Raw genomic sequence first — 24,510 nt, 5'->3', positions numbered from 1 at the left:
TACAGATTTGGATGAGTTAAGAGCCTAAATATATAAACCCTTTCACAAAGGAATTAAAGCAGTGAGTGCATCACTGTCTAAAATAACTTCAGTTCTAATCACTGAAGCAGTGGTATACATTAATTTTATAATGTATGTGTTCCATCCCATTCTCTCCAATCCTGGTTCATCTCCAGTTAGGCAGTTTTGTTCTCATTTTCATCAACTGCTAGCTTCTATTTGCTTCATGGAATCTGGCAAAAGCCATGAGGACCTTCTCCACCGCCTCGTCCTTGGGTTACTTCCTCAGTCCTCCAGAATTTCTTGCAGCATTGAAACTGACCACTCGATTCTCCTTGAAATTATTATTTTTTTGTCTCTTATGACCCAGAGCTCTTTGTCTCCTGGTTCTCTTCCTGCATTGCTGAGAATTCCTTTCTCATCACCTCTGATTTCCTCCTCTGCTCACTTTCTAAAAGTCCCCGTTCTGGCCTGTGGGGTAGCACCCTTTGGTTCTTCTCTTCAATGTGTGCTCACCCACCTGGTTTTAATTCATGCTGCTTCCAGACTTACAGTTCCAACCTCAATTTCTTTCTTCTTCCCTAGTTAATGGTAATAGTAACAGCTAACATTTATTGGGTGCTTACTGTGCATAGGCATAGTCTAAGCACTTATATGTATTTATTCAGTCAGTCCTGTAGCATTCCCTTGAGTTAAGATTCTTTATTATTCTCATCTCCTGTTGAAGAAACTGAAGCAGAGGTGTTAAGGAATGCGCCGAAGGTCTCCCACCTAGTAAGTATGGCATGAAGCTCAGAGCCAGGCAGCCTAACCCCAGAAACAGTGCTCTTAACCACTGTGTGCTCTGCCATTTGGGCCACATCCACTCAGGTCCTCATCCTTGTCAGTATCTCTGTGTTTAACCCTCAGCTCAATCTCCGTTGCTTATTTCCTTCACCCTGGTCTCCCTGTGTCCAGCTATATCACTTCTAGGTATCCTCCATTTCACCAACAGAGTTAGGTTTCTAATAGGTGAGTCTGCTCATCCTGCTTCTGTGACACTTCACTGTCAGAAAGTATAGCCCAATCTCTTTTGCCTGGCACATACCGGCGTTTTTTTCTCTGATTCCTCCTTACCTGTCCACCCTTACCTCTTATCACTTTCTGCCTTGTGAGCCATGTGGATGTCCTCAGGCACATGCTTTTTCCTGCTTCTTAGAAATTTGTCCATGAGTTCAGCTTAGATGTTTCCCCCCTGCTATACATTAGATAATATCAATCCTATTAATTTTTCAGATGAAATATTACCTCATCTCTGAAGCCTTCCCTTATTTACTCCATCATTCATTCAACAAATATTTACTGTACTAGACTCCAGGGATACAGGAGATAAGCAACTGACCTGGTCCCAACTGTTAGGGCAGAGCATAGAAGACATAACTAAACACAGTATCACAATAAAGTGTTATCTTCTATGAAATAAGAAGGAGATTATGGAAGGTATCCTGAAGCAGGTGGTATTCAGGTTGAAACCTGAAAGGTTATTAGAACAAGTTAAGTAGGAGGTAACAGGGTGGTGAATGAATTCTAGGTTATGAGAGGGACCAACTAAGATGGGGAAGATAGACAGAAAAAAATCTATAAGTAAGAAAATTCTGCAAAACATTTTAATGAGTGGGAGGCTTTTTATGCTTCCCCCAAAACAATAGACAGGATAATCCTTAAAGTGATTATTATGTGTAGAAAAAAATTCAATACCTGATTATAGTAGCATCTCAGGCATCATGTTGGGGGAAGAACTAGATTATTGACAAACTAGAAGCCCAGCACGCGAAATCGCATGGCCCCACCCACGCCCTCCCGGAGCCGGTGCCCCAGGTCTTGTGAGCTCCTTTGTGCCTGGCTGGTCCCCATTCCTCTCTCCCCAGTGTTGAGTGTCTGAGCCATTGGCTGCTCAGAACCTTTTGGCGCTTTCCCTTAGTAACAGCTTTTACCATCAGCCTTAATTCCTCTCTTAACTCACGCCCTTCCCCTGTATGCTGACTCCCCCGCCGCCACAGGCTGCGCGCACCCCCGGCCCTCCCCCTGTGGTGGGAGCACCTCCGCTCCCCACCTGGGGACCTGTGCTACGCTCCCCGTCCACCCGGCACCCATTCCCTGCACCCTCTTCACCACGCTGCCCCAGCATCTCCTGGAGTCCCGCCCCACGGGGTTGGCACTGCAGGACTTTCTTGATGCACCTCCTGGTCAAGTCCCTGCCGGCACCTGCATGGACGTAGCGTCAAGTCCCTGCCCACCTGCACATGCCTCGCAGCACACGCAGCCCTGCCCATCTGTGTGCGCCTGCTGCGCATGCAGATTCCTGCTGATCAGTCGTTACGGTGTGATGGCGTGATGACCACAGGCTTTTGATAATATAGCATGGAGCTTAGGAATTTAGTTGCTGTATATGGTATGTGTTATTCATTGCTTGTTTGGCTGTTCCTTGGAGCATATTCATGGCTATGGGACTGGAATTAATGTAGCAAAATTGATATAGATGAAAAATTACACCATTGGAATGACTTTTCATTTTAGTTCTTATTTTTCTATTTAAGAGTAGTAAATAATTTATTTCTGAAATTTTCCAAAAGATATGTTTATGAGGATACTGAGGTAAGGAAGTCAAATTTTTATATTTGATGGCTAGAGATTGAATCCCAAATCTGTCCAACATCTCAGGCTTCCAGGTACTGGGCATAAAGCGTAAGAAGTGGGAGTCTGGTCCATGACATCTAGAGTATGGCTAAATCAGGCAATCACCAGGAAGATGCGAAAAAGAACTAACTAGAGGCTAAGTCCACTGACAGTAAGAGCAGGACAAAATAGTCTTGAATTTAGTTTGTATTCTTGAAGAAATATAGTTTTTAGAAATTTCCAGCTTTTTAAATTTAAGTTCTTGATTTGGGCCTGTGAAAACCTGAGGTTTGACTGGACATTTGATTTTCTTTAGACAATATAATGAGCTATCTTGTTCTCCATGCAAAATTACATTAGTTGGTGATTCCTATGGCAATACAGATTTAATTAACATTTTTAAATTTCATGCAAGGAATTATTCTTTCATTCATTTTTAGAAATTGTGTCCATTATTCACTCTGGTATATGATCATGCATATGTTTGAATAAATCAGATGTCGTGTTAATGCTGTGGCTTCTGTTAAAGGCTTTGTAGGAAAATACTTCTCTATCTTTTATGGCTCTGCTCTGCTTCAGCTAAATTTGACTTGGTACTTGACTGATATTGGTGGGTATCCAGTGATGTATATCCTTACTAAAGTTGCTTTTCTTTATGAAACTTTACACCATTTTCCAAACCATCTTGTTGAAAATTGACAAGTCTGTGGCACTTAAGTTGTTTGCTTAAATTCTTGGCTTTTATATTTCCTCAGGTACTTCATCAAATTTTAATAGTTTGATTTCTTTTTTTCCTTATCAAAGGAAGGTATCTTCTTATAATAATTGAATGTTTCTAGGACCGGAGATCTAGTTACCTTGTATGGTATTGTGGCAAAGAAAGGAGTATCCAATGGATATATAATGATAATGTTAGAGCTCTTCACTCAATAATGAAAAATAAACTATGTAGCCTACATTTTAACTGAATCCTGAGCAAAGTGCTTTATAATGTTTTCTGTATTCCCAGAGGCATGTGCTGTGTAGCTTGTATGATTAACTTACCAGTGTTAGTAGGACCAAAATAAATATTGATTTTTCAATATAGGGGTATTGAAACAAATGCCATGCTTAAAGTGACAGTCCTCCAATAAACACTCATCAAGCATATACTCTGAGTAAAGCATTTTGCTAGGTTCTTGCAAGATTTAGAAATAAATCAGATGTGGCTCCTGCTATCAGGAACCTTTGAGGTTGTGAGGGAGATTATACCCTGATGAACAGGAACTTCCAAAGTGCCCTGCAGGCCTAGGATGGGGGGTGGTCACCTTAGACACTCAAGGGTCCTAAAATTGAAATTCATTCACTAGTTTAAAAAAATGTTTTAACAATTAGTATAATAAATACCAATTTATTCAAAGGCTGTCCCTAATATTTATGCTGACTTTAATTTTTTATTTGAACTTTTCTTATATATTAATGTAAATTCTTACATTATTTTCTTTCTAGTTTAATAGATAATGGTCAGTTTGAAATTGTGACAGGTGGCTGGGTTATGCCTGATGAAGCTGCTGCACATTATTTTGCCATAATTGACCAACTAATTGAAGGACATCAGTGGCTGGAAAAGAATTTAGGTATGTATCGATGTCTTTCCCCTTCATTTAGACTACTTTGGGCAGTTAATGTGGGGGATTTTGAGTTGAGGCTCTATTTTATTATTTTAAATAATGAATTTTTCCAATACTGATTATTTTTGAATAATTTATTTTTTATTAATTTATGTTGTTTCTTTGTTCAGGAGTTATATAGATATGATATATAGTCTTTTAGGGTCATCTACCTTGTTTAATCTACTACTTTACTTTTTACCTATTATTTTTAATAGTTAGAATAACTTTTTTCCAAAAGTATCCCATTGGTATTTTAATTATATGCTACTTAACACACTTGATCAAAAACCTAATTTACTAGCTTAGGATATAAAAAAAAAAGAAGGGTATTAATTTTGTCACTGAGAATTCCAGATATATGGTAGCTTCAGGAAAGGTTGGATCCAGGGACTCAAAGTATGTTGTCTGAGCACTGTCTCTGGCTTTGCTCATTTTTGCATGGTTTCTATCCTCTCCTGGCTCTCACCCCAGGGTAAGATGGCCATAGACAATTAGGACTCACCTTCACAGTCTAACAACCAGGAGGAGTTTTTCCTAATACCTTACCTAATTGGTCCAATTGAGTCAGGTACTTATTTCTGAGCCAGTTACTATGGCCAGAAGTATAGCAGCTGAAATCACCAAGGCCTAGTCAGTATGCTGGAAATGGTCACGGGGACAAGGGGTTTGTGGGGTCAGCCTCACCTGAAGCATGTGAATAGACGGGTCCTCCATGGGGAAGGAAGGATCCTGTTATTACAAGAAGTGGGAAAGAGGATGCTTCACTAATAAAATCACAAGTTCACTACAACTCATAAGGACATGGGACTAACTGAAATTTTTATGATATCTAATATTTGCATTCTGTAACATGATATGTAATTTTTTAAACATTTAATATATCTCAGTACAACTTTGTAGTTCCTGTATGGTAAGTACACATGTTTTTATTGATGTTATTTCTAGATATTACTTACATTTTTTTCTATGTAGCAATAAAATCCCCATTAATTTTTTCTTTATTTTTTATTTTGGAATAATTTCAAACTTAAAGAAAAGTTGTAAGAATACTATAAAGAACTCCCATAAACCCCTTAACCATGTTTACCAGTTATTAACATTTCAGCATATTTGCATTATTTTTCTTCTTTCCATATTGTTGTTGTTATTGTTAGAGGAAGTTGAAAATATCGTACCTGTGCAGAAAAGAGACAACATAGTAGGTCGGAAACTACTATCCTTAGAAAGGTCTTGCCTACAAGGTTGGCCCTTGGTTGGTGTCTGGGGCTTGGATTTCCTAAATGCTAAGAGTGGCTTGCTATGTTTAAGTTGTTTGTAAAAACCAATGTAGATTATGCTAAATACTTGTTTTTCTTCTGGGAGTCTAGAATCTCAATATATACTAGGCAGAGGGTGCCTACCTGACCAACCCCAATAAAAACCTTGGACACTGTGTCTCTCAAGAGCATCCTTGGTTGACAGTATTTCAGGTGTTTTCACAGTTTGGTGCTGGAGGAATTAAATGTGTCCTGTGACTGCACAGGGACATGACTTTTAGAAGCTTGTGCCCCGTTTCCTGTGGACTGTGCCCTTGCCTTTCCTTTTGCTGATTTAGCTTTGTATTCTTTCACAGTAATAAATCGTAGCTGTGTGCCAACTCCTGTAAATTTTCTTAGCAAATCACTAACTGGGAAGTGGACCTGAATACTCCCTGATTTTCTAAGCCAAGAGTATTGTAAGCTAAGAATATTCATTTTTTTAAACCTCAGTTTTTATGGATTTTTCTTTATGTTTAGCTTTTATTGACATAATTTATATAGCACAACATATAAATCTTAACTCTAGAGTTTCAGTTTTGACAAATGTACATACCCATTTAATCCACATCTTCACCACTCCAGAAAGTTCCTCATTCTACTCAGCTCTCCCCTTCAGCCAGCTGCTCCCTGATTTCTATCACTGTAGTTTACTTTTGCCTATTTAAGAACTTCATATATATGGACTAACTCTTTTAGATCTGGCTTCTAGTGCTCAGCATACATTTTTTCTTATGCGTGTATTGTTTACCCTATAAAATTCACCCATTTAAAGTGCATAGTTCAGTAGTTTTCAGTACACTCACAGAATTGTGCAACCATCTATTTTTAGGATTTTTTCTACATCCCAAAGAGAAACCACTTACTCTTTAATAGTCACACCACTTTCTTACTCTCCTCCCTTCCTTACCTCAGGCCCAGACAACTAGTGATCTCCTTTTAAATGTATGGATTTGACTATTCTGGACATTTGACATAAATGGAACCATACATTATAGCCTTTATGACTGGCTTCTTTCATTGGGCATTATGTTTTCAGGGTTCACCCATGCTGTAGCAAATATTGTGATTCATTCCTTTTCATAGCAAAAATATTCTGTTGTTTGAATACACCACATTTATTTATCTCTTCTTCAGTTGATGAACATTTTGATTGTTTCCCTTTTTGACTGCTATGAATAATGCTGCTGTTATAGAATTGTGTTCAGTTTTTGTGAGGACATATGTTTTATTTCTTTTGGGTATACACCTAGGAGTGGATTTACTGGGTCATATAACTCTGTTTAGCATTTTAAAGAGCTGCCTAATTGTTTTTCAAAATGGCTGCACCATTTTACATTCTCACCAGTAATATAAGTGTTCTAATTTCTCCACATCTTCAACAACATTGGCTATTGTCTTCTTTTTTTATTTTAGCCATATTAGTGTGTGTGAAATGGTATTTTATTATGGCTTTGATTTGCATTTTCCTAAAGAGTAAAGGTATTAAGCATCTTTTCAAGTGTACTAGTGTATTGGCTATTTGCATACCTTCTTCAGAGAAATGCCAATTCAAATAATTTGCCTATTTAAAAAAAATTTTTTTAATAGTCTGAGGAGGATAGATTTTAGTTCTTCTTTGAATGTTTGCTAAAACATCCCTGTGAAGCCCCCCAGATCAGGGCTTTTGTTTGCTGGAAGTTTTTTGATTACTACTTCAATTTCATCAGTAGTTACTGGTCTTTTCATGTTTTTTGATTCTCCCTGCTTGAGTTTTGGAAGATTGTATTTTTCTAGGAATATGTCCATTTCATCTAGGTTGTCCAGTTTGTTGGAGTAGAGTTATTCATAGTATTTTTTTTTTTTACAATCTTTTTTTTTGTCTGGGGGTTCGGTTATTTCACCTATTTCATTTCTGATTTTGTTTATTTGGGTCCTCTCTCTTTGTTTCTTGGTGAGCCTGGCTAGAGGTTCATCAATCTTGTTTATCCTTTCAAAGAACCAGCTCTTAGTTTTATTGATCTTGGTTTCATTAAATGTTTTTGTATATCATTTATTTTTGCTCTGATCTTTATTACTTCTTTCTGTCAGCTTACTCTGGGCTTTTTTTGTTGCTCTCTTTCTAATTCTTTAAGTTGTAGGGTTGGATTATTTATTACCATTCTTTCTTGTTTTTTGAGGGAGGCTTGTAGAGCTGTGAACTTATCTCTCAGGACTGCTTTCATTGCATCCCATAGATTTTGGGTTGTTGTGTTTTCATGGTCATTTCCAGGATGCTTTTTATTTCTTCTTTGATCTCTTTGGTAACCCAATCATTGTTTAATAGCATGCTATTTAGCCTCCAAGTGTTTGATTTTTTTCAGTGTTTTTATTGTAGTTGATTTCTAATTTTATGCCATTGTGATCTGAGAAGATGCTTGATATGATTTCTATCTTCTTGAATTTGAAGAGACTTTGCCTGTGTACCAGTTAATAATGAGGATTTTGTGATCAAAGAAAACACAATAATTTCAAGAGAAACATCAAAAGTGCTTTATTCAAAGTAATGTCCATCTCTAGCTACACATTTCCCCCATCTTTCAGGTAATTTGTGGATACTATCCCGATAGAACTTTTCTTGTTTTGAGGCACAAACTATTCAGAGACCCAATTTTCCATTTCTTCATATGTTTTGAAGTGCTGCTCAGAAAGCACGTGTGCCATCGATCAGAACAGGTGATAATCTGAAGGAGCAAGGTCTGGTGAATATAGCAAGTGGGTTAATACTTCCCAGGCAAGATCTTTTAACGTGTCTTTAACTGGTTTTGAAGTATGTGCATCATCATGAAGCAAAATTACTTTGCCGTGTCTTCTGGAACATTCTGGTCATTTTACGATCAAAGCGTGGTTCAAATTGATTATTTGTTGTCGGTAGCGATCAGTATTAATGGTTTCACCTGGTTTTAGAAGCTCATAATACACCACACCTTCCTGATCCCACCAAACGCAGAACATTGTCTTCTCTCCGAAGCTATTTGACCTTGCAGTCTATGTTGATGGTTGACCTGGATCAAACCATGATTTTGTGCATTTGTGATTCTCAAAATAAATCCACTTTTCATCACCAGTCACAATTCGATGCAAAAAAGACTTTCTTTCGTGCCGTTGAAGCAACATTTTACTGATGACTTTTCAGTTTTCCATTTGTCTTTCATTCAGTTGATGTGGCACCCATTTTCCTTCCTTTAAAATCTGTTCCATTGCTTGTAAATTGTTTGCTGAGCAACGTTTAATCTTTCTGCAAGTAGTTTTTGAGTTTGACACGCATCTTCATCTAATAATGCTTGTAGTTGTTGGTCTTCAAACTTTTTCAGTTGACCTGGACGTTCTTTGTCTTTCACATCCAAATCATCACTTTTAAAACGTTTAAGCCAGTGTTCACAAGTATCTTGAGATGGAACATGTTCACCATAAGCTTCCCATCGTATATGATAACTTGCAGCAGCACTTTTCTTCAAAATAAAGTAATGAATTAAAACTTCTCGCAAATGCTCTTTTTTTGGCAAGAAATTCGACATTTTTAAGCGTAAAAATATCTATGATGTTAACACCTTCAGAAAATTTGACATATGAAGTTTTGAAGCTTGCTGTCAATACAACAAAATAACATATATCAAATCACATATATATCAACATATGTGTAACTCCATCTAGTGAAAAAAATTTGCATTATTAACTGGTACACATGTTATGTGGTCTATCTTTGAAAATGTCCGGTGTGCACTTGTGAACAATATATTCTGTAGCTTTGGGGTGAAATGTTCTGAACATGTCAATTAGTTCCACCTGATCTATAGAGTCATTTAAGATTGCTGTTTCTTTGCTGATTTTTTGTTTAGAGGATTTATCCAATTATGTCAATGGGTATTACAGTCCCCTACTATGATTGTATTACTGTCAATCTCTCCCTTGATATTTTCCAGAAGTTTTCTTATGTATTTGTTGGTGTAGTTTACCAGCTTTACCCTGAGTGAATAGATGTTTACCAGAGTTATAACCCCTTGGTGAATTGCTCCCTTTAATATTATGAAGTGGCCCTGCTTATCTCTTGTTTTGGCCTTCACTTTGAGGTATGTTTTGTCAGATATATGTATGGCTACCCCAGCTTTTTTTTTTCATTTCCATTTGCCTGAAAAACTTTTTTTCCATCCCTTCATTATCAGTCTTTGTGAGTCCCTTGTTCTGAGGTGGGTCTCTTATAGATAGCAAATATATGGGTCATGTTTTCTTATCCATTCAGCTACCCTATGTCTTTCGATTGGAGCATTTAATCCATTTACATATAAGGTTATTATTGATAGGTACTTGTTTATTGCCATTTTTATTCTTTATGCATGTGTTCCTTCTTTCCTTTCTATTTCTTCTTTTTACAGCAATCCCTTTAGCATTTCTTGCATTGCTGACTTGGTTGTAATAAACTCTCTTAGCCTTTCTTTGTGAAGCTCCTGATTTCACCTTCAATTTTGAATGAAAGCCTTGCTGCATATACCAGTAGTATTCTTGGATTCAGACCCTTGCTTTCCATCACTTTGTATATTTCAAGAGGAAGGCAAACTTCCAAGCTCTTTCTATGAAGCCAGCATTACACTAATCCCAAAACCAGATAGACTCTACAAAAAAAAAAAAAAAAGAATTACAGGCCAATATCCCTGATGAACATATATGCTAAAATCCTCCATAAAATTGTAACAAATCGGAATCCAGCATTACATTAGAAAGATCATACACCATGACCAAGTGGGATTTATTCTGGGGATGCAAGGTTTGTACAATATCCGCAAATCAATAAGTGTTATACATCATAAAAACAAGTTGAGAGAGAAAAATGACATAATCATATCAATTGATACAGAAAAAACTTTTGACAAAATCCAACACCCTTTCTTGATAAAAACTCTCAGCAAAGTGAATAGAGGGATCACCCTCAACATAATTAAAGCCTTATATGCAGACCTACAGCCAACATCATACTCACTGGGCAAAAACTAAAACCATTTCCCTTAAGAACAGGAACAAGACAGGGATGCCCACTTTCACCACTTCTATTCGACATAGTACTGGAAGTACTACCCATAGCGATCAGACAAGAAGAAGAAATAAAAGGCATCCAAATTGAAAAAGAAGTAAAACTGTCATTATTTGCAGATGGCATAATATTATACATAGAAAACCCTAAAAACTCCATCAAAAAACCTACTAGACTTAATAAATGAATTCAGCAATGTAGCAGGATACAAAATTAACAACCAGAAATCTATGGCCTTTTTATACACCAATAATCAAATCCCAGAAATTGAAACTAAAAAAAAAAAAAAAAAAATTCCATTTACCATTGCAACAAAAAAATTAAGACACCTAGGAATAAACTTAACTAAGGAGGTAAAAGACCTGTACTCGGAAAACTACAGGACGTTGAAAAAAGAGAGGAAGACATAAACAGATGGAACAACATACCGTGTTCACAGGTTGGTAGAATCAACATCATTAAAATGTCCATACTACCCAAAGCAATCTACAGATTCAATACAATTCCCATTAAAATACCAATGGCATATTTCACAGACCTAAAACAAACTCCAAAAATTCATATGGAATGAAAAAAGACCCTGAATAGCCGCAGCAATCCTGAGAAAGAAGAACAAAGTTGGAGGGATCACAATACCAGATATCAAGCTATATTACAAAGCCACTGTTCTCAAAACTGCCTGGTACTGGCACAAGAACAGACATATAGACCAATGGAACAGAACAGAGAACCCAGAAATCAACCCAATCCATTATGCTCAATTCATATTTGACAAAGGAGGCAAGAGCATACAATGGAGTCAAGACAGTTTCTTCAATAAATGGTGTTGGGAAAATTGAACAGATACATTAAAAAAATGAAATTAGATCACCAACTTACATCATACACAAAAATAAACTCCAAATGGATAAAGGATTTAGACATAAGACGGGAAACCATAAAAATCTTAGAAGAATCCATAGGCAGCAAAATATCAGACATATATCGTAGCAATATCTTTACCGATACAGCTCCTTAGGCAATGGAAACTAAGGAGAAAATAAACAAATGGGACTACATCAAAATATAAAGGTACTACACAGCAAAAAACAAAAACAATCAATCAACAAAACAATAAGAGAGCCCCCTGTATTGGAGAACATATTTGCCAATGTTATATTTGATAAGGGTTTAATCTCCAAAATTTACAGGGAACTCATACAACTTAACAAAAGGAAGATAAAGAGTCCAATCAAAAAATGGGCAAAGGACCAAAATTGGCACTTTGAAGGAGGACATACAGAAGGCCAAGAGACATATGAAAACGTACTCAAAATCATTAATCATCAGAGAGATGCAAATCAAAATGACAATGAGGTACCATCTCACACCTGTCAGAATGGCTATCATCAACAAATCAAAAATGACAAGTGCTGGTGAGGATGTGGAGAAAAAGGAACCATCTTGCACTGCTGGTGGGAATGCAGACTGGTGCAACCACTGTGGAGAACAGTATAGAGTTTCCTCAAAAAAATTATAAATGGAACTCCCATTTGACCCAGTAATCCCATTTCTAGGAATATATCCCAAGAAATCGGAAACACCAATCACAAAAGATATATCCACCCCTATGTTCATAGCAGCACAATTTGCAATAGCTAAGATTTGGAAACAGCCTAAATGCCCATCAGGAGATGAGTGGATAAAAAGCTGTGATATATCTAAACAAGGGAATCCTACCCTGCTGTAAAAAATAAGGAACTCTTACCATTTGAAACCGCATGGATGGACCTGGAGAGCATTATGCTAAGCGAAACAAGCCAGTTGGAGAAAGACATATATCACATGATCCCACTCATTTGTGGAATATAATCCTATCTAATAAAAGAGTAATTTGCAAATTAACCATCACTCTGCTACACCACAAGCCACACCCACAAGCCAATCAGGAGTGAATATGCAAATAAACCCAACCAAGATGGCTACGGCCACAGAGAACAGGAGGGAGGCTTGGGTTTCCCCGGCAATGGAGGAAGCCAAGCTTTCCACCTGCCCTTGCCGGCCTAGGCCTCCACTCAAGGCTACAAAGTTTCAATGATAGAAGATACATAAATCCAAACAGAAATGGCGGCAGCCTCGGAGCTGGAAAGAGCAGGAGGTTAGGGTTGCCCCCAGCAATGGAGGAAGCCAAGCTTTCCGCACACCTTGGTCGGCCCAGGCCTCCGCTTAAGGCTACAAAGTTTCAATTATAGAAGATACATAAATCCCAACAGAAATTGCTGCCGCCATGGAGCAAGCAGAAGGCTTGGCTCTGCTCCAGGCTACAAAGTTTCAATTGTAGAAGATAAATAAATCCCAGATACCAGGGCCTCCACTTGGGTTGCCAGGGGGCATGGCCGCCTGCAAACCACCATAGGCCCCTTGCCCAGGCTGCCCCACACCCCAAGGGAACCTCTACCCTGATCCGGGACACCCTTCAGGGCAAACCAGCCGGCCCCCACCCATGCAGCAGGCCTCTATCCTATCTACTAAAAGAGTAATATACAGATTGACCATCACTCCAACACACAAGATGGCTGCCCCCATGTGGTCAAAGATCCTGCCCCCATGTGGACACAAGATGGCCACCACAAGATGGCCAACAGGGGAGGGCAGTTGTGAGGGACCAGGCCTGCAAGGGAGGGCAGTTGTGGGTGATCAAGCCTGCAGGGGAGGGCAGTTAGGGGTGACCAAGCCAGCAGAGGAGGGAAGTTGGGGGCAACCAGGCCTGTATGGAAGGGCAGTTGGGAGGGACCCAGGCCTGCAGGGGAGAGCAGTTGGGGGGGACCAGGCCTGCAGGGGAGGGCAGTTAGGGGTGACCAGGCTGGCAGGGGAGCAGTTAGGCATCAATCAGGCTGGCAGGGGAGTGGTTAGAGGGGATCAGGCTGGTAGGCAGAAGCAGTTAGGGGCAATCAGGAAGGCAGGCAGGCGAGCAGTTGGGAGCCAGCAGTTCTGGATTGTGAGAGGGATGTCCGACTGCCCAGTGGCATCGGGCCTAAACTGGCAGTCAGACATCCCTCGAGGGGTCCCAGATTGGAGAGGGTGCAGGCTGGGCTGAGGGACACCCCCCACCCCCGTGCACGAATTTCGTGCACTGGGCCTCTAGTGAAGAACATAAATTGATGAACAAAAATAAATCCAGAGACAGAGAAGCATTGAACAGACCGCCCAACCTCAGAGGGAAGGCAGGGGAGGGAGGGGGTAAGAGATCAATCAAAGGACTTGTATGCATGCATATAAGCATAACCCATGGACACAGACAGTAGGGGTGTGAGGGCATGTACTGGGGGGTGCGTTTAGCTGGGGAGAGGTCAATGGGTGTGAAAGGAGACATATGTAATACTTTAAACCAGTGGTTCTCAACCTTTCTAATGCAGCGACCCTTTAATACAGTTCCTCATGTTGTGGTGACCCCCAACCATAAAATTATTTTCGTTGCTACTTCATAACTAATTTTGCTACTTTTATGAATCCTAACAGTAGCGATGGTCTTAGGGGACCCTGCTAGTGGTTCTCAACCTGTGGGTCGTAACCCACAGGTTGAGAACCGCTGCTGTAGAGCCTAAGACTATCAGAAAACACAGATATTTACATTACGATTCATTAACAGTAGCAACATTCATTAACAGTAGCAACATAACGAAAATAATTTTATGGTTGAGGGTCACCACAATATGAGGAACTGTATTAAAGGGTCGCGGCATTAGAAAGGTTGAGAACCACTGCTTTAAACAATAAAGAAAAAAATCTTTGTTCTTTTATTGTTGACTTGGAAGTGTTCTTTATATATTCTTGATACAAGTTTTTTGTTGGATAATGATTTGGAAGTAATTTTTTCCATTCTGTGGGTTGTCATTTCAGTTTCTTGAAGGGGTTCTTTGATGGACAAAAGTTTCAATTAGGGTGAAATACATTCTATCAATTTTTGCTTTCATCACTTATGTTTTTGATGTTATATTTAAGAAAACATTTTCTAACCCAAGATCATGAAGATTTACTATGACCTTGTGTCTGCAAATGTCTGCCATGCCCGGCTTAGATATGGATCACAAGGAATAGGAAGCAGGTGAATTTCATCCAAGGGTCTATCCTGTCTCTTTGGAGACTCCTTTAGACTTTTCTTATTTTGCTTCCAGCCTAACCAGGCTGTCTCCTAAGTTATTTTAATATGTCCCCAGAATTCTTTGACCAGTTATTTAATTTGTGGCACAAGAATATGTTCCAGGCTTACCTTGTACTTCCCAGCCTCAGCCCTAGAATAAGCTATTTAAGTTTTACTAGAGCATGGTATTTAGAGACCCATTCCTGAAAGCTATAGTGTGCTCATTGGTACTGAGGTGTTAACTTCATCTAGGCCCATCTAGTGCACAGAACTAGGAAGTGTGTGTGTGTGTGTGTGTGTGTGTGTGTATGTGTGCGCTTGCGCGTGCACATGTATTTGTATGTAAAACCCTAAGTTAGTACTGATAGTTCCTATTTTAATTCAAAATCCTAGGGTGCATTCCAGTCTCCCATATACATGTTTGTAGTCCTCTTAACAGTAAAAATCCTGGCCTCTTCATCCTAATTTGTTTACTCTTTGAATACATGAAAGGTAATTTCAGAATTGGTGAACCCATAACGCCACACACCAGTAAATTACTAAGCCAAGTTAAAAATTTCTTTTCAGTTTTTGGAAATAAATTACATATGTGAAATGCATAAATCTTACGTGGTCAGTTTTTTAAGTTCTGACACATACTCTTGGTCCTCTGAGAGTTCTGACTTTTCCTTCTTAGTCTCTTTTGCTGGGTTCCCATTTTGGTGTTTATCTCTAGTATCCTATATAATAAAATCCTAATATGCAAATCAACCAATGGCAGAACGACCGGTCGCTATGATGTGCACTGACAACCTGGGGGCAGGCACTCAATGCAGGAGCTGCTCCCTGGTGGTCAGTGAACTCCCACAGGGGGAGCGCCACTCAGCCAGAAGCCGGGCTCATGGCTGGCGAGCGCAGCAGCGGTGGCGGAAGCTCTCCTGCCTCCGCTGCAGGCAGGCGGTAAGGAGCAAGAAGTCCCAGACTGCGAGAGCCCCAGACTGCGAGCGGGATGTCTGACTGCTGGCTTAGGCCCAATCGGACATCCCCAAAGGGTCCCGGACTATAAGAGGGCACAGGCCGGGCTGAGGGACACCCTCCCCCCAGGGCACAAATGTCGTGCATGGGGCCTCTAGTTGTTCTATAGAGGTCTTTCCACTGCTGTCTTTTCTGTTATTCTGTGTTACACCTATTTGCATGATAGTGTCTGCAACTAGAGTCAGAACTAAGATTAATTCATTTTTGTAATCCGAGGGCCTCTCATAGTCTTAAATATGTGGAAGGTGTTAAAAAGGTGTTCAAATGAAAAAAAAACACACCACACAGTAATATTACTTAGGTTGATTTATAGGTTGTATGTAGAAGCTGTCTTTAAGAATCCCGAATAAATAAAAGATCAGACATGTATAATACGAGATAAATAATTTATTTCATCAATTGTAATCGGTATATTTATTTAATTATTTTACTTTTTATCCTCTGAAGTTGAGATATTTAGTCGATGGCTCTTAATATTGGTGGCAGTCAGATATGAAAAATTCCAGTGACATCTTCTAGATAGAAAGCACCAGCATCAAAAACAGAGAGAACAGACTGATTGTTGATAGAGGGGAGGAGGTTGGGAGACTGAGTGAAAAAGGTGAAAGGATTTAAAAGTACAAATTGGTAGTTACAGAATAGTTTGAGTTTTAAATTACAGCATGGGGAATATAGTCAGTAATATCATAATAACTATGTATGGGGCCAGGTGGGTTCTTGAAATATTGGGGTATCACTCTGTAAAGTACATTATTGTATAATCATTATGCTGTACATCTAAAATTAATACACAGAAAAATATTGCATGTAAACTAATTTAAAAAAATTTAATGCAAAAAAGTCCTTAAGATTTAATGAAATATGGTAGTTATTTTGGTCATTCCTGCCACTGTATAATAAGATGATTTGGAGCCGTTGTAAGGTATAAAAGACAGCCTAAATATTTAATGTTGGGATTTGGGAGTACAAATTGAAATGAGTTAGCTTACTTATCTTTATTATATAACAGCAGATTGCTTCGTTATCCAGCTTCACAAAGACAGGAATGTGAGATCCTAGAGAGAGGACTTAATTCTGTTTGTTTCTCTAGCTCCATTGAATGGCAATAGATCTCTACCTATTAGACAACAGAGTGCTTATTTCTGCTCCAACTGATTAACTTCCAGTTTGCTTCCCCAGCCTGAGAGGGCATGGCAGTGACAGAATCCTCCCTTCAGAGAGACCTGTTGGGAATGTTCCTAATGGGTAATGCTGGGCAGTTCCTTTGTCTTAGCATCCAGGAGACCACAGAACTCTGGGTCTTAATGTGTTGTGACCTCTTTTTATTTTATTTGTTAACTTAAAAAGAATAATGCTTGTTTTCTTTTTCAACAGGAGTGAAACCTCGGTCTGGTTGGTCTATTGATCCTTTCGGAAATTCACCAACAATGGCTTATCTTTTAAAACGTGCTGGATTTTCTCACATGCTTATCCAGAGAGTTCATTATGCAGTTAAGAAGCATTTTGCATTGCATAAAACACTGGAGTTTTTTTGGAGACAGAATTGGGGTATGTAGGGTTTGATGGAAGTTGAAGAGCTCACTTGACCTAGATGTTATTTCACAAGGGTTATGAACTCATGCCATATTGGATTTTATTCAGAGTGCCAATCTTGAAAATCAGGTTACCTAAGATACACATTCTTATTTTTACAGACTACTTGCGTGGAAATTCTTTTAAGCAATGGTAGATATATTTATCTATAGAACATTGTAGGTTCTTTTTTATGCATAAAGAAAATAAATAGAAGGAATTTGATTTTCAAATCATGTTTTTACTTCTGTTTTAAAAAGTACCTGTTTTCATCACAATTGAACATGCATTACAACTAATACCGAGTCCCTTATCTCATATTCAGCTAGCATTTCTTTCTTTCTCTCCTGTCTCTGCATCTAGTAAAGACCTGCCTTTTAAAACCTTAATCCTACCCTCCTAGATCAGCTGTCATATTACCTATTGCTTGTTTTCTTACTGTGTTTTATGGGAACTCACATATTCCAGGGACATACTTTTGCAGCTCTTTGTTGGGTGAAAGGAGACAAGATTTAGGTCTCTTCGTAGGCCTTTGCCTTTCCCACCCCCATTTAAAATTCAGAACATCTTATTTTTAAGTTTATTTTTATTTATTGAGTCTTTTTTAGGGGTCATGCATTGTGCTATGTGCATTATATTAACTCTTTCATTAGGTCTTCAAAATAATTCTTTAAATTAGGGTCTATTATTATCCCTTTTGTATAGTGAAGAAATGGTGGCTTAGAGATGTGAAGTCATTTTCCAAAAGTCAACAGGTATTAGGTACAGAGACAAGATTTGAATCAGTCCTGAGCCTAAACTCCTAACCCTCAGCGTATACTGCCTTCCCACTACAGAGTTCTCAGTCAAATTTCATCTGAAAAAAGGATTTAGTTGCTAAAGCAATGTTCAGAAATGACTGCATTACAGCATACTTGCTTCCCTGTGTAATATAGACCCCCCTCTTAAGTGTTTCAGAAAAATCATTTGTAAATCTAGATAGTAACTTTCTTGTATGTACTGCTTTGTTTCAATAAGGAAAGAATTAACTATATACTTTTTTATTTTGGAAAATTAAATCTGTAGGGAAAACAAGAACTTGTAGAGGGTTTGATCAAATGCAAAGGAGTTTATTCATTTTTTTAAAAAGGATTGTTAAAGTAGGAGCCCTACTTAAACTATTGCATACATGCCAATTGCCTGTAAATATTAGTCAATAGGAAATTAGTGAGCACTATTATGTAGTTAATAACTTGCTTGGAAGAAGTTTAGAAAACATGCTTGCCTATAAGGAAATTAGGGTCTCATTTGATAAAAACAAACAACACCAAATGCAGCAGATAAATGAAAACGTGTAAATGGGCTGCTAAATAGTATGGTGTGAAAAGAAAGAGGGGTGAGTATATCCTTGATCCTAGGAGAAAGAAGGAAGTTCCATCAGTTCTGAGACTTGGGACAACCTCTGTGCAGATAGCAAGCATTAGTGACCAACATCCATGGTGTCGTAAGATGTGGTTCAGTGAAAGGACTGACAACACAGAATTAATACAGATTATAACAGCTTTGAAGTTTGGAAAAGAATTAGCAATTATTTAAGCTAAATGGAGTGTGAGGTAGAACTGAAATATTTTAGGACTTATCTGGTAGAGTTGAATTTGCTGCTTTAAAATTATGTTTTGGAATTGAGCTTCTTTGTGTGTGCTGGTTCTTAATGAAGCAGTTGTTTTCCTTTTTATAATGTAAATGTTGCTTTCTTTTGTCTGTATTATGGAAGCAACATATACCCATTTCTGAAAATTGGAAATCCATACCTAACTAAAGGGGAGAACTAGCTACCCATCAGGATCATGCAAATATAACCACTTTTAACTCCTAGTTAAGCCCTCAATCTCACTGGGTGGGCTTCTGAACTCAAGGGCAATTATATCAACACCTTGCTGGCATTAACACTTTAATTATAAACAATTCTGCATCAGGAATCAGTGTTCTCCATATCTTCTTTGTTTGTTTGTTTTGTTTTTGAAAATTACTGCTCCTTTTCCTATGCTCCCTTCTGGGTGCAAAGTCCCATTGGCTCTTGATTGGTGAGTGTTGGAAGGACTTCTTGAATTCTCCTGGTTGAGCTTCCTTCTTACTAGAGAAGTGGATAGGAATTTGCCCTGTATTGTCACACACACACCCTCCTTTGTTCTTTCTGTTCCCCCTTTTACTTCCTTCCTCTCTCCACATCCAGCCTCTGCAGCTAATGGTCTCTCTCAGTGTATCCTGTTACCCAAGGTGGGAAGAGATGTGTCAGGAACTGGCAGTCAGGGATGGACATGGCCATAATGTTGGATGAGCTGGTTATAAATTTTGCTTCTGCTTAGTTGGTATCGTCCAGGTCACCCGATGCTGGTTCGGGATGGGAATCTTCTGTATCTGCTAAGTGTAGATATAAGAGGTAGATAGAGACTGAGGTGTGAGTCTCTACCTTTAGGCTGGTGGTCATTCAGTACTGCTGGGGTATATGTACAAGTAGTTAAAGGAGTTGTTGATTTAGGGCAGAGCTTGCATTATGTAAGTATAAAGTACTGGCATTTTTAACAGTTTTGGGAAAACAAAGTTTATAAATGCAGGTTTGTCTGTTGACTCTTTATTTTAGATCTGGGATCTGTCACAGATATTTTTTGCCACATGATGCCCTTCTACAGCTATGACATCCCTCACACTTGCGGACCTGATCCTAAAATATGCTGCCAGTTTGATTTTAAACGGCTTCCTGGAGGCAGACTTGGTTGTCCCTGGGGAGTGCCCCCAGAAACAATAAATCTTGGAAATGTCCAAAACAGGTAGGAAAATAATGCATTTCATAAGACAACATCTTGAACAAGCAAGCATTAGTTGCTTGTTGCTGAAGGGTTGAGTAAATGGGCTTCAGTAGCCAACGTTATCCTTGTTCACGGTATTCATTCAAACCAAATCTAAAGCAACTCAAAAATGCCAGAGCCTTAACGATGCCTGTTATGTGTTACAACTTAATGGAAAATGAACAATACAGATCAATATACAATAGATAACCTATAATGAACTGTTATTACCATCTCCTTTGCCCTCATTATAAAAGCCTTCTACTGTGTTTGATTGATTTCATATACTTTTGTTGATAATAAAACTTCTGGTCCCTATTGTATAAATTGGTAAGAAAAGCAACCCAACTGCAAAAACACATTTATTGAAATGGAACACATAAAAGTGTAATTATTTGTTCCCTTAATAACAATTCCAATACTAGTGAATGCTGCCCAGCCCTGATGAATATACATCTCTGCACCTTTATGGTGTTTTTGAATCATAGAAAACTTAATTAGAAATATTTATACTTAAATATACTTAAATAAAAATCAAAGGAATGAACATATTTTAAAGAAAATTGTGCTAATGACAGAATTATTAAATGAGTTCTTTATAGGTCTTATTTTGGTGCTTTTAAAATTTAATTTCTCCACTAAAAATTAGTGGCATATAATAAATTAAAATGAAAGGTTGTGTTATAATATAAACCACTCAACTCTGCTAAAAAAATAATATAGCCTTTTAAATAAAGTAAGATCTTTGTACTGTGCTCTGGAAAATGTATGTTTAAAAATTACATTTTAAATAATGTGTGTGAGGAGGAAGGTGAGATTGTGTCTCTTTGCCTTGAGCAAGTCCTAGTGGTCATAAAGAAATTACTCCAGTGTGAACCTCTCTCTCTGGCAAACATAAAAGTATTGAGCATGACAGCCTATTTCAAGCCATGGATCCTTTCCATCAAAATCTGACTTTCATAATTGTTTTGAAAACCTATCCAAGATTAGAGATTAACCTTGATTCATTTTCTTGGTTCCAACAGCAGTGAGAACCATTGAACAGCCTACTTTCAGGGGTTAGGCTGCTTAGGCATGAGAGAATAGCTCAGTATATTATGTAGGGAAAGGAGGTGGGGCCAGGGGTGGCTTTGCCTGTCTACTTGAGAAACAGCTGTGTGTCATTGAATCAGGTATTTACACTAGTTCTCTCAGCTCAGGTGGTCAGGGATGGGGAATTGCTTGAAGGGTAATAAGCAGTTGTAGAGTCCAAGTGCACCCATAGCTATTACGAACCCCTTCTTTTTATTTTTTGGGTGGTGCTGAGAATATCTGAGAGGCATTTTGTGTAAGCCTTTTATTGTGTTGTCTAACCCTTCAGGAACACACCTTATGCTCAATCAGTTCCAGTGATTCTGAAATTAGTTTCCAGGTACCCGGGGTCATACAGATGAATCTATATAATATTTATGTAGATTTAAAAATTGTTATAAATCTTGAAATCTTAACCCTGCTGGTTATTTCACATCCAAATATTACCTTCCTTTTGACGTTGTGATGGAGATCAAACACAGACATCCCAGCTTAGTGGCACTTGACTTTCTAATACCCTAAATAAAATGAAGTTTAATTATAATATACAGGTGACACATTTGATACATTCAGTTGAGCAGGTTCCTTTACTTTGAAAATAAAGAAATGTCATTCTTCATCAATTTTAGTTTTTGGTTTAGTACCATGTATTTTACATATGATGATGATTTACATGTCAGATGATTTGATGTTTCAGGATTTTTTTCCTCAATTCTGTTTTACTTGACATTTTATACCTGGTAGAAAAAGTGAGGAGCAAATTGCAGCTGCGCATCTTGAAATGTGATGTTGGTCAATTCATTTATCATTAGTTTACCATATACTTAGTGAGTATCCACTCTGCCAGGTGGTATAGGCTGGTCCCTGGGCTTTCCTAATGTTGACACTTTCTGAGCAGAAGCTTGAAAGTTAGAATAGTTGTTGAATGGAAAAGATGCTTCATTAGTGTTCCTGATTCTTTTCCTTTTATGTGTTTTACACATATATACCACCGTAGTAAACCTTGGAATGCATTAAAAATCACATATCCTTTTTTATGCTGGTGCCTGAAGGATCTGGTTAAATGGTCAATCATAGTGTATCTATGATTTTTGAGTTATATATTTGTTTTAGTCTCTTATTTCTTTCAATGTGATTAATCTTGGATTTATTTTTTAATTGTGAGTAATCTAAAATGGTTTTTGGTAAACTTGGAATAGTAGTAAATTACTAGTAAAAAATAAGTACTCAAGTAATGCTAATCTCAGAAAACTAAGCATTATTTTATTTATGAACATTATTATGGTTATATTTTATCAAGTTATTAAACTTTGGTTAATAATATAATTCTTATAAAGCAATTTCTGAGTATCAATATAAAGAAATCATTTGAGATTCTCAATTTAGGTAAATGTTTTTTCATAATTTCTATAAAATGCTTCTTTCCATCATTTTTGTTATTGGAGTTTATTTCATAAGCTTTTATATTGTGAATTGGAATTTACTTCTCGATAATTCTTGAAGTAAAAATTGAAATACTGGGTAAAAAAGCATATTTGTAATTTATCATTAATTTCTTGCACTTTGGTATTATAAACACGGAGAGCTACTCTGGTTCATCTGCTTGTTTAATTTCCTTTTCATAAGCCCTTGTCTTAGTTTGTATTTTCAGACTTCCTCAAATGGTATCCAGTTCAGCATTTTCCAAAGGGTTTTCTGCAGAATACTAGAATATGAAATATAAAACATAGCGAATTGTGGTTAACTGATCTTTGGAGTCATGGGCTAGAGCCCAGGGAGGTAGAAACCAAAACAGCTCACTCAAGTCTTAAGCTTTATCTGTTGTTGAGTATTGAACACAGCATGGAAATACTCAGGTTATTGATGGCAGGTGTTAACTGAATTGATTTTTTCCTTTAGAAAGGAAATATGGCTCTATAATTGGTTTCATTCAAAATATACTTTTTAATGTTTAATCAGGCAATTTTAGGTTAAATTAGAGAAAGGGATATTAAGTCAAAGCAAACTTCAAAGTTCATATAGATGAGAAATCCTTATTGTCTTCCTAGACTACATAATTTTATTTTTTCCTGATATTTGTTATGTGATTTTATTTATTTTTTAAATCTTTATTGTTGAAAGTATTACATATGCCCCCTTTGGACTACATTATTTTAAAACACAGCTATCTGGGATCCCATCTCTATAGCTGACCTTTACAGGGCATTGATGCCCCAGTAATTATATGCCAATATAAGTATATGACTTTATTTTTCTGAAGAGTTTTTACATCTGATAAGAACATATGAATATTTTAAATGGATAATGAAAATTAGTGTGGTAAACAAATCTGCCCCCTAAATCTTACTAATCTAGGAGATAGGTAAAATAGACCATTTCTTTTGATATAATACTTTTTAATGAGTTGCCCCATTGTTCCTTTCTTAATACTATTCATATTTTCCCTTTTTTGTTCTGTAGGGCTGAGATGCTTCTGGATCAGTACCGAAAGAAGTCAAAACTTTTCCGCACTACAGTGCTCCTGGCCCCACTAGGAGATGATTTCCGATATGTTGAACGCACGGAATGGGATCATCAGTTCAAGAATTATCAGATGCTTTTTGATTATATGAATTCTCAACCTCGGTATAATGTTAAGGTAATGAGAAAAAATTTACTTATGATACTCTCTTTGAAGTTGAGCCTTCATTATTAAATGAAGCTAAAACACAATAATCTTAGTTTTTGTCCCGCATCATAGTATTTCTTACAATATGTATTTTATGTAAATTGTAATTCATGAAAAGGAAAATTACCTGATACTCTAGTGCCATTTCCAGAGTTTTCCATTTTCTATCACTCCATGAAGATTAGAGGGCCATTACTTTTATTTGGTTGAAAACATGTACCTACTAAGGTGTGATGTTCATTTTTCAATCATCTTCTCTTTTTCTACCATCATTGACAGGATATTGTTTCTCTCTGACAATGGCATCCTTGTGATTTAGTGGTGTGACTGGCAGGTGCAGGTGAACATGTCATGAATTTTGCAAATAAATGTCTTGTGTCCAGAGAATACATTAGCGTTTTTCTTAGATGAGAAAACTTCCAAAATTAATCATTTGATTATAATTCTTGCTCTTTTGGGGGGGAGGTGTGTGGAAAATTTAAAGTGTATCCTAAAGTTTTGAGAATAATACAAATACATTCCCAACATTCTGCAACTCATTCATTAGCTACAACATTCATCAACTCAACGTCACTTTCATTTCAGCTATGACCC

General features: G+C 37.6%; 1 protein-coding gene across 1 annotated transcript in view; it reads left to right on the top strand.

Moving 5' to 3' along the window:
• Positions 1 to 24,510, top strand: part of MAN2A1 (mannosidase alpha class 2A member 1) — a 158,989-nt gene that overhangs the window by 49,954 nt on the left and 84,525 nt on the right. Inside the window, exons 5-8 of the mRNA XM_079799328.1 lie at positions 4,144 to 4,271; positions 17,155 to 17,328; positions 19,973 to 20,159; positions 23,709 to 23,886. Of these exons, the coding sequence (XP_079655454.1) occupies positions 4,144 to 4,271; positions 17,155 to 17,328; positions 19,973 to 20,159; positions 23,709 to 23,886 (667 nt within the window). The remainder of the gene's footprint in view (positions 1 to 4,143; positions 4,272 to 17,154; positions 17,329 to 19,972; positions 20,160 to 23,708; positions 23,887 to 24,510) is intronic.

This window comes from Cnephaeus nilssonii (genome assembly GCF_951640355.1).
Source record: "Cnephaeus nilssonii genome assembly, chromosome: 2".
Lineage (NCBI taxonomy): Eukaryota > Metazoa > Chordata > Mammalia > Chiroptera > Vespertilionidae > Cnephaeus > Cnephaeus nilssonii.
The sequence above is the reverse complement of the archived record's forward strand: the minus strand, read 5'-3'. Positions and strand labels throughout refer to the sequence as shown.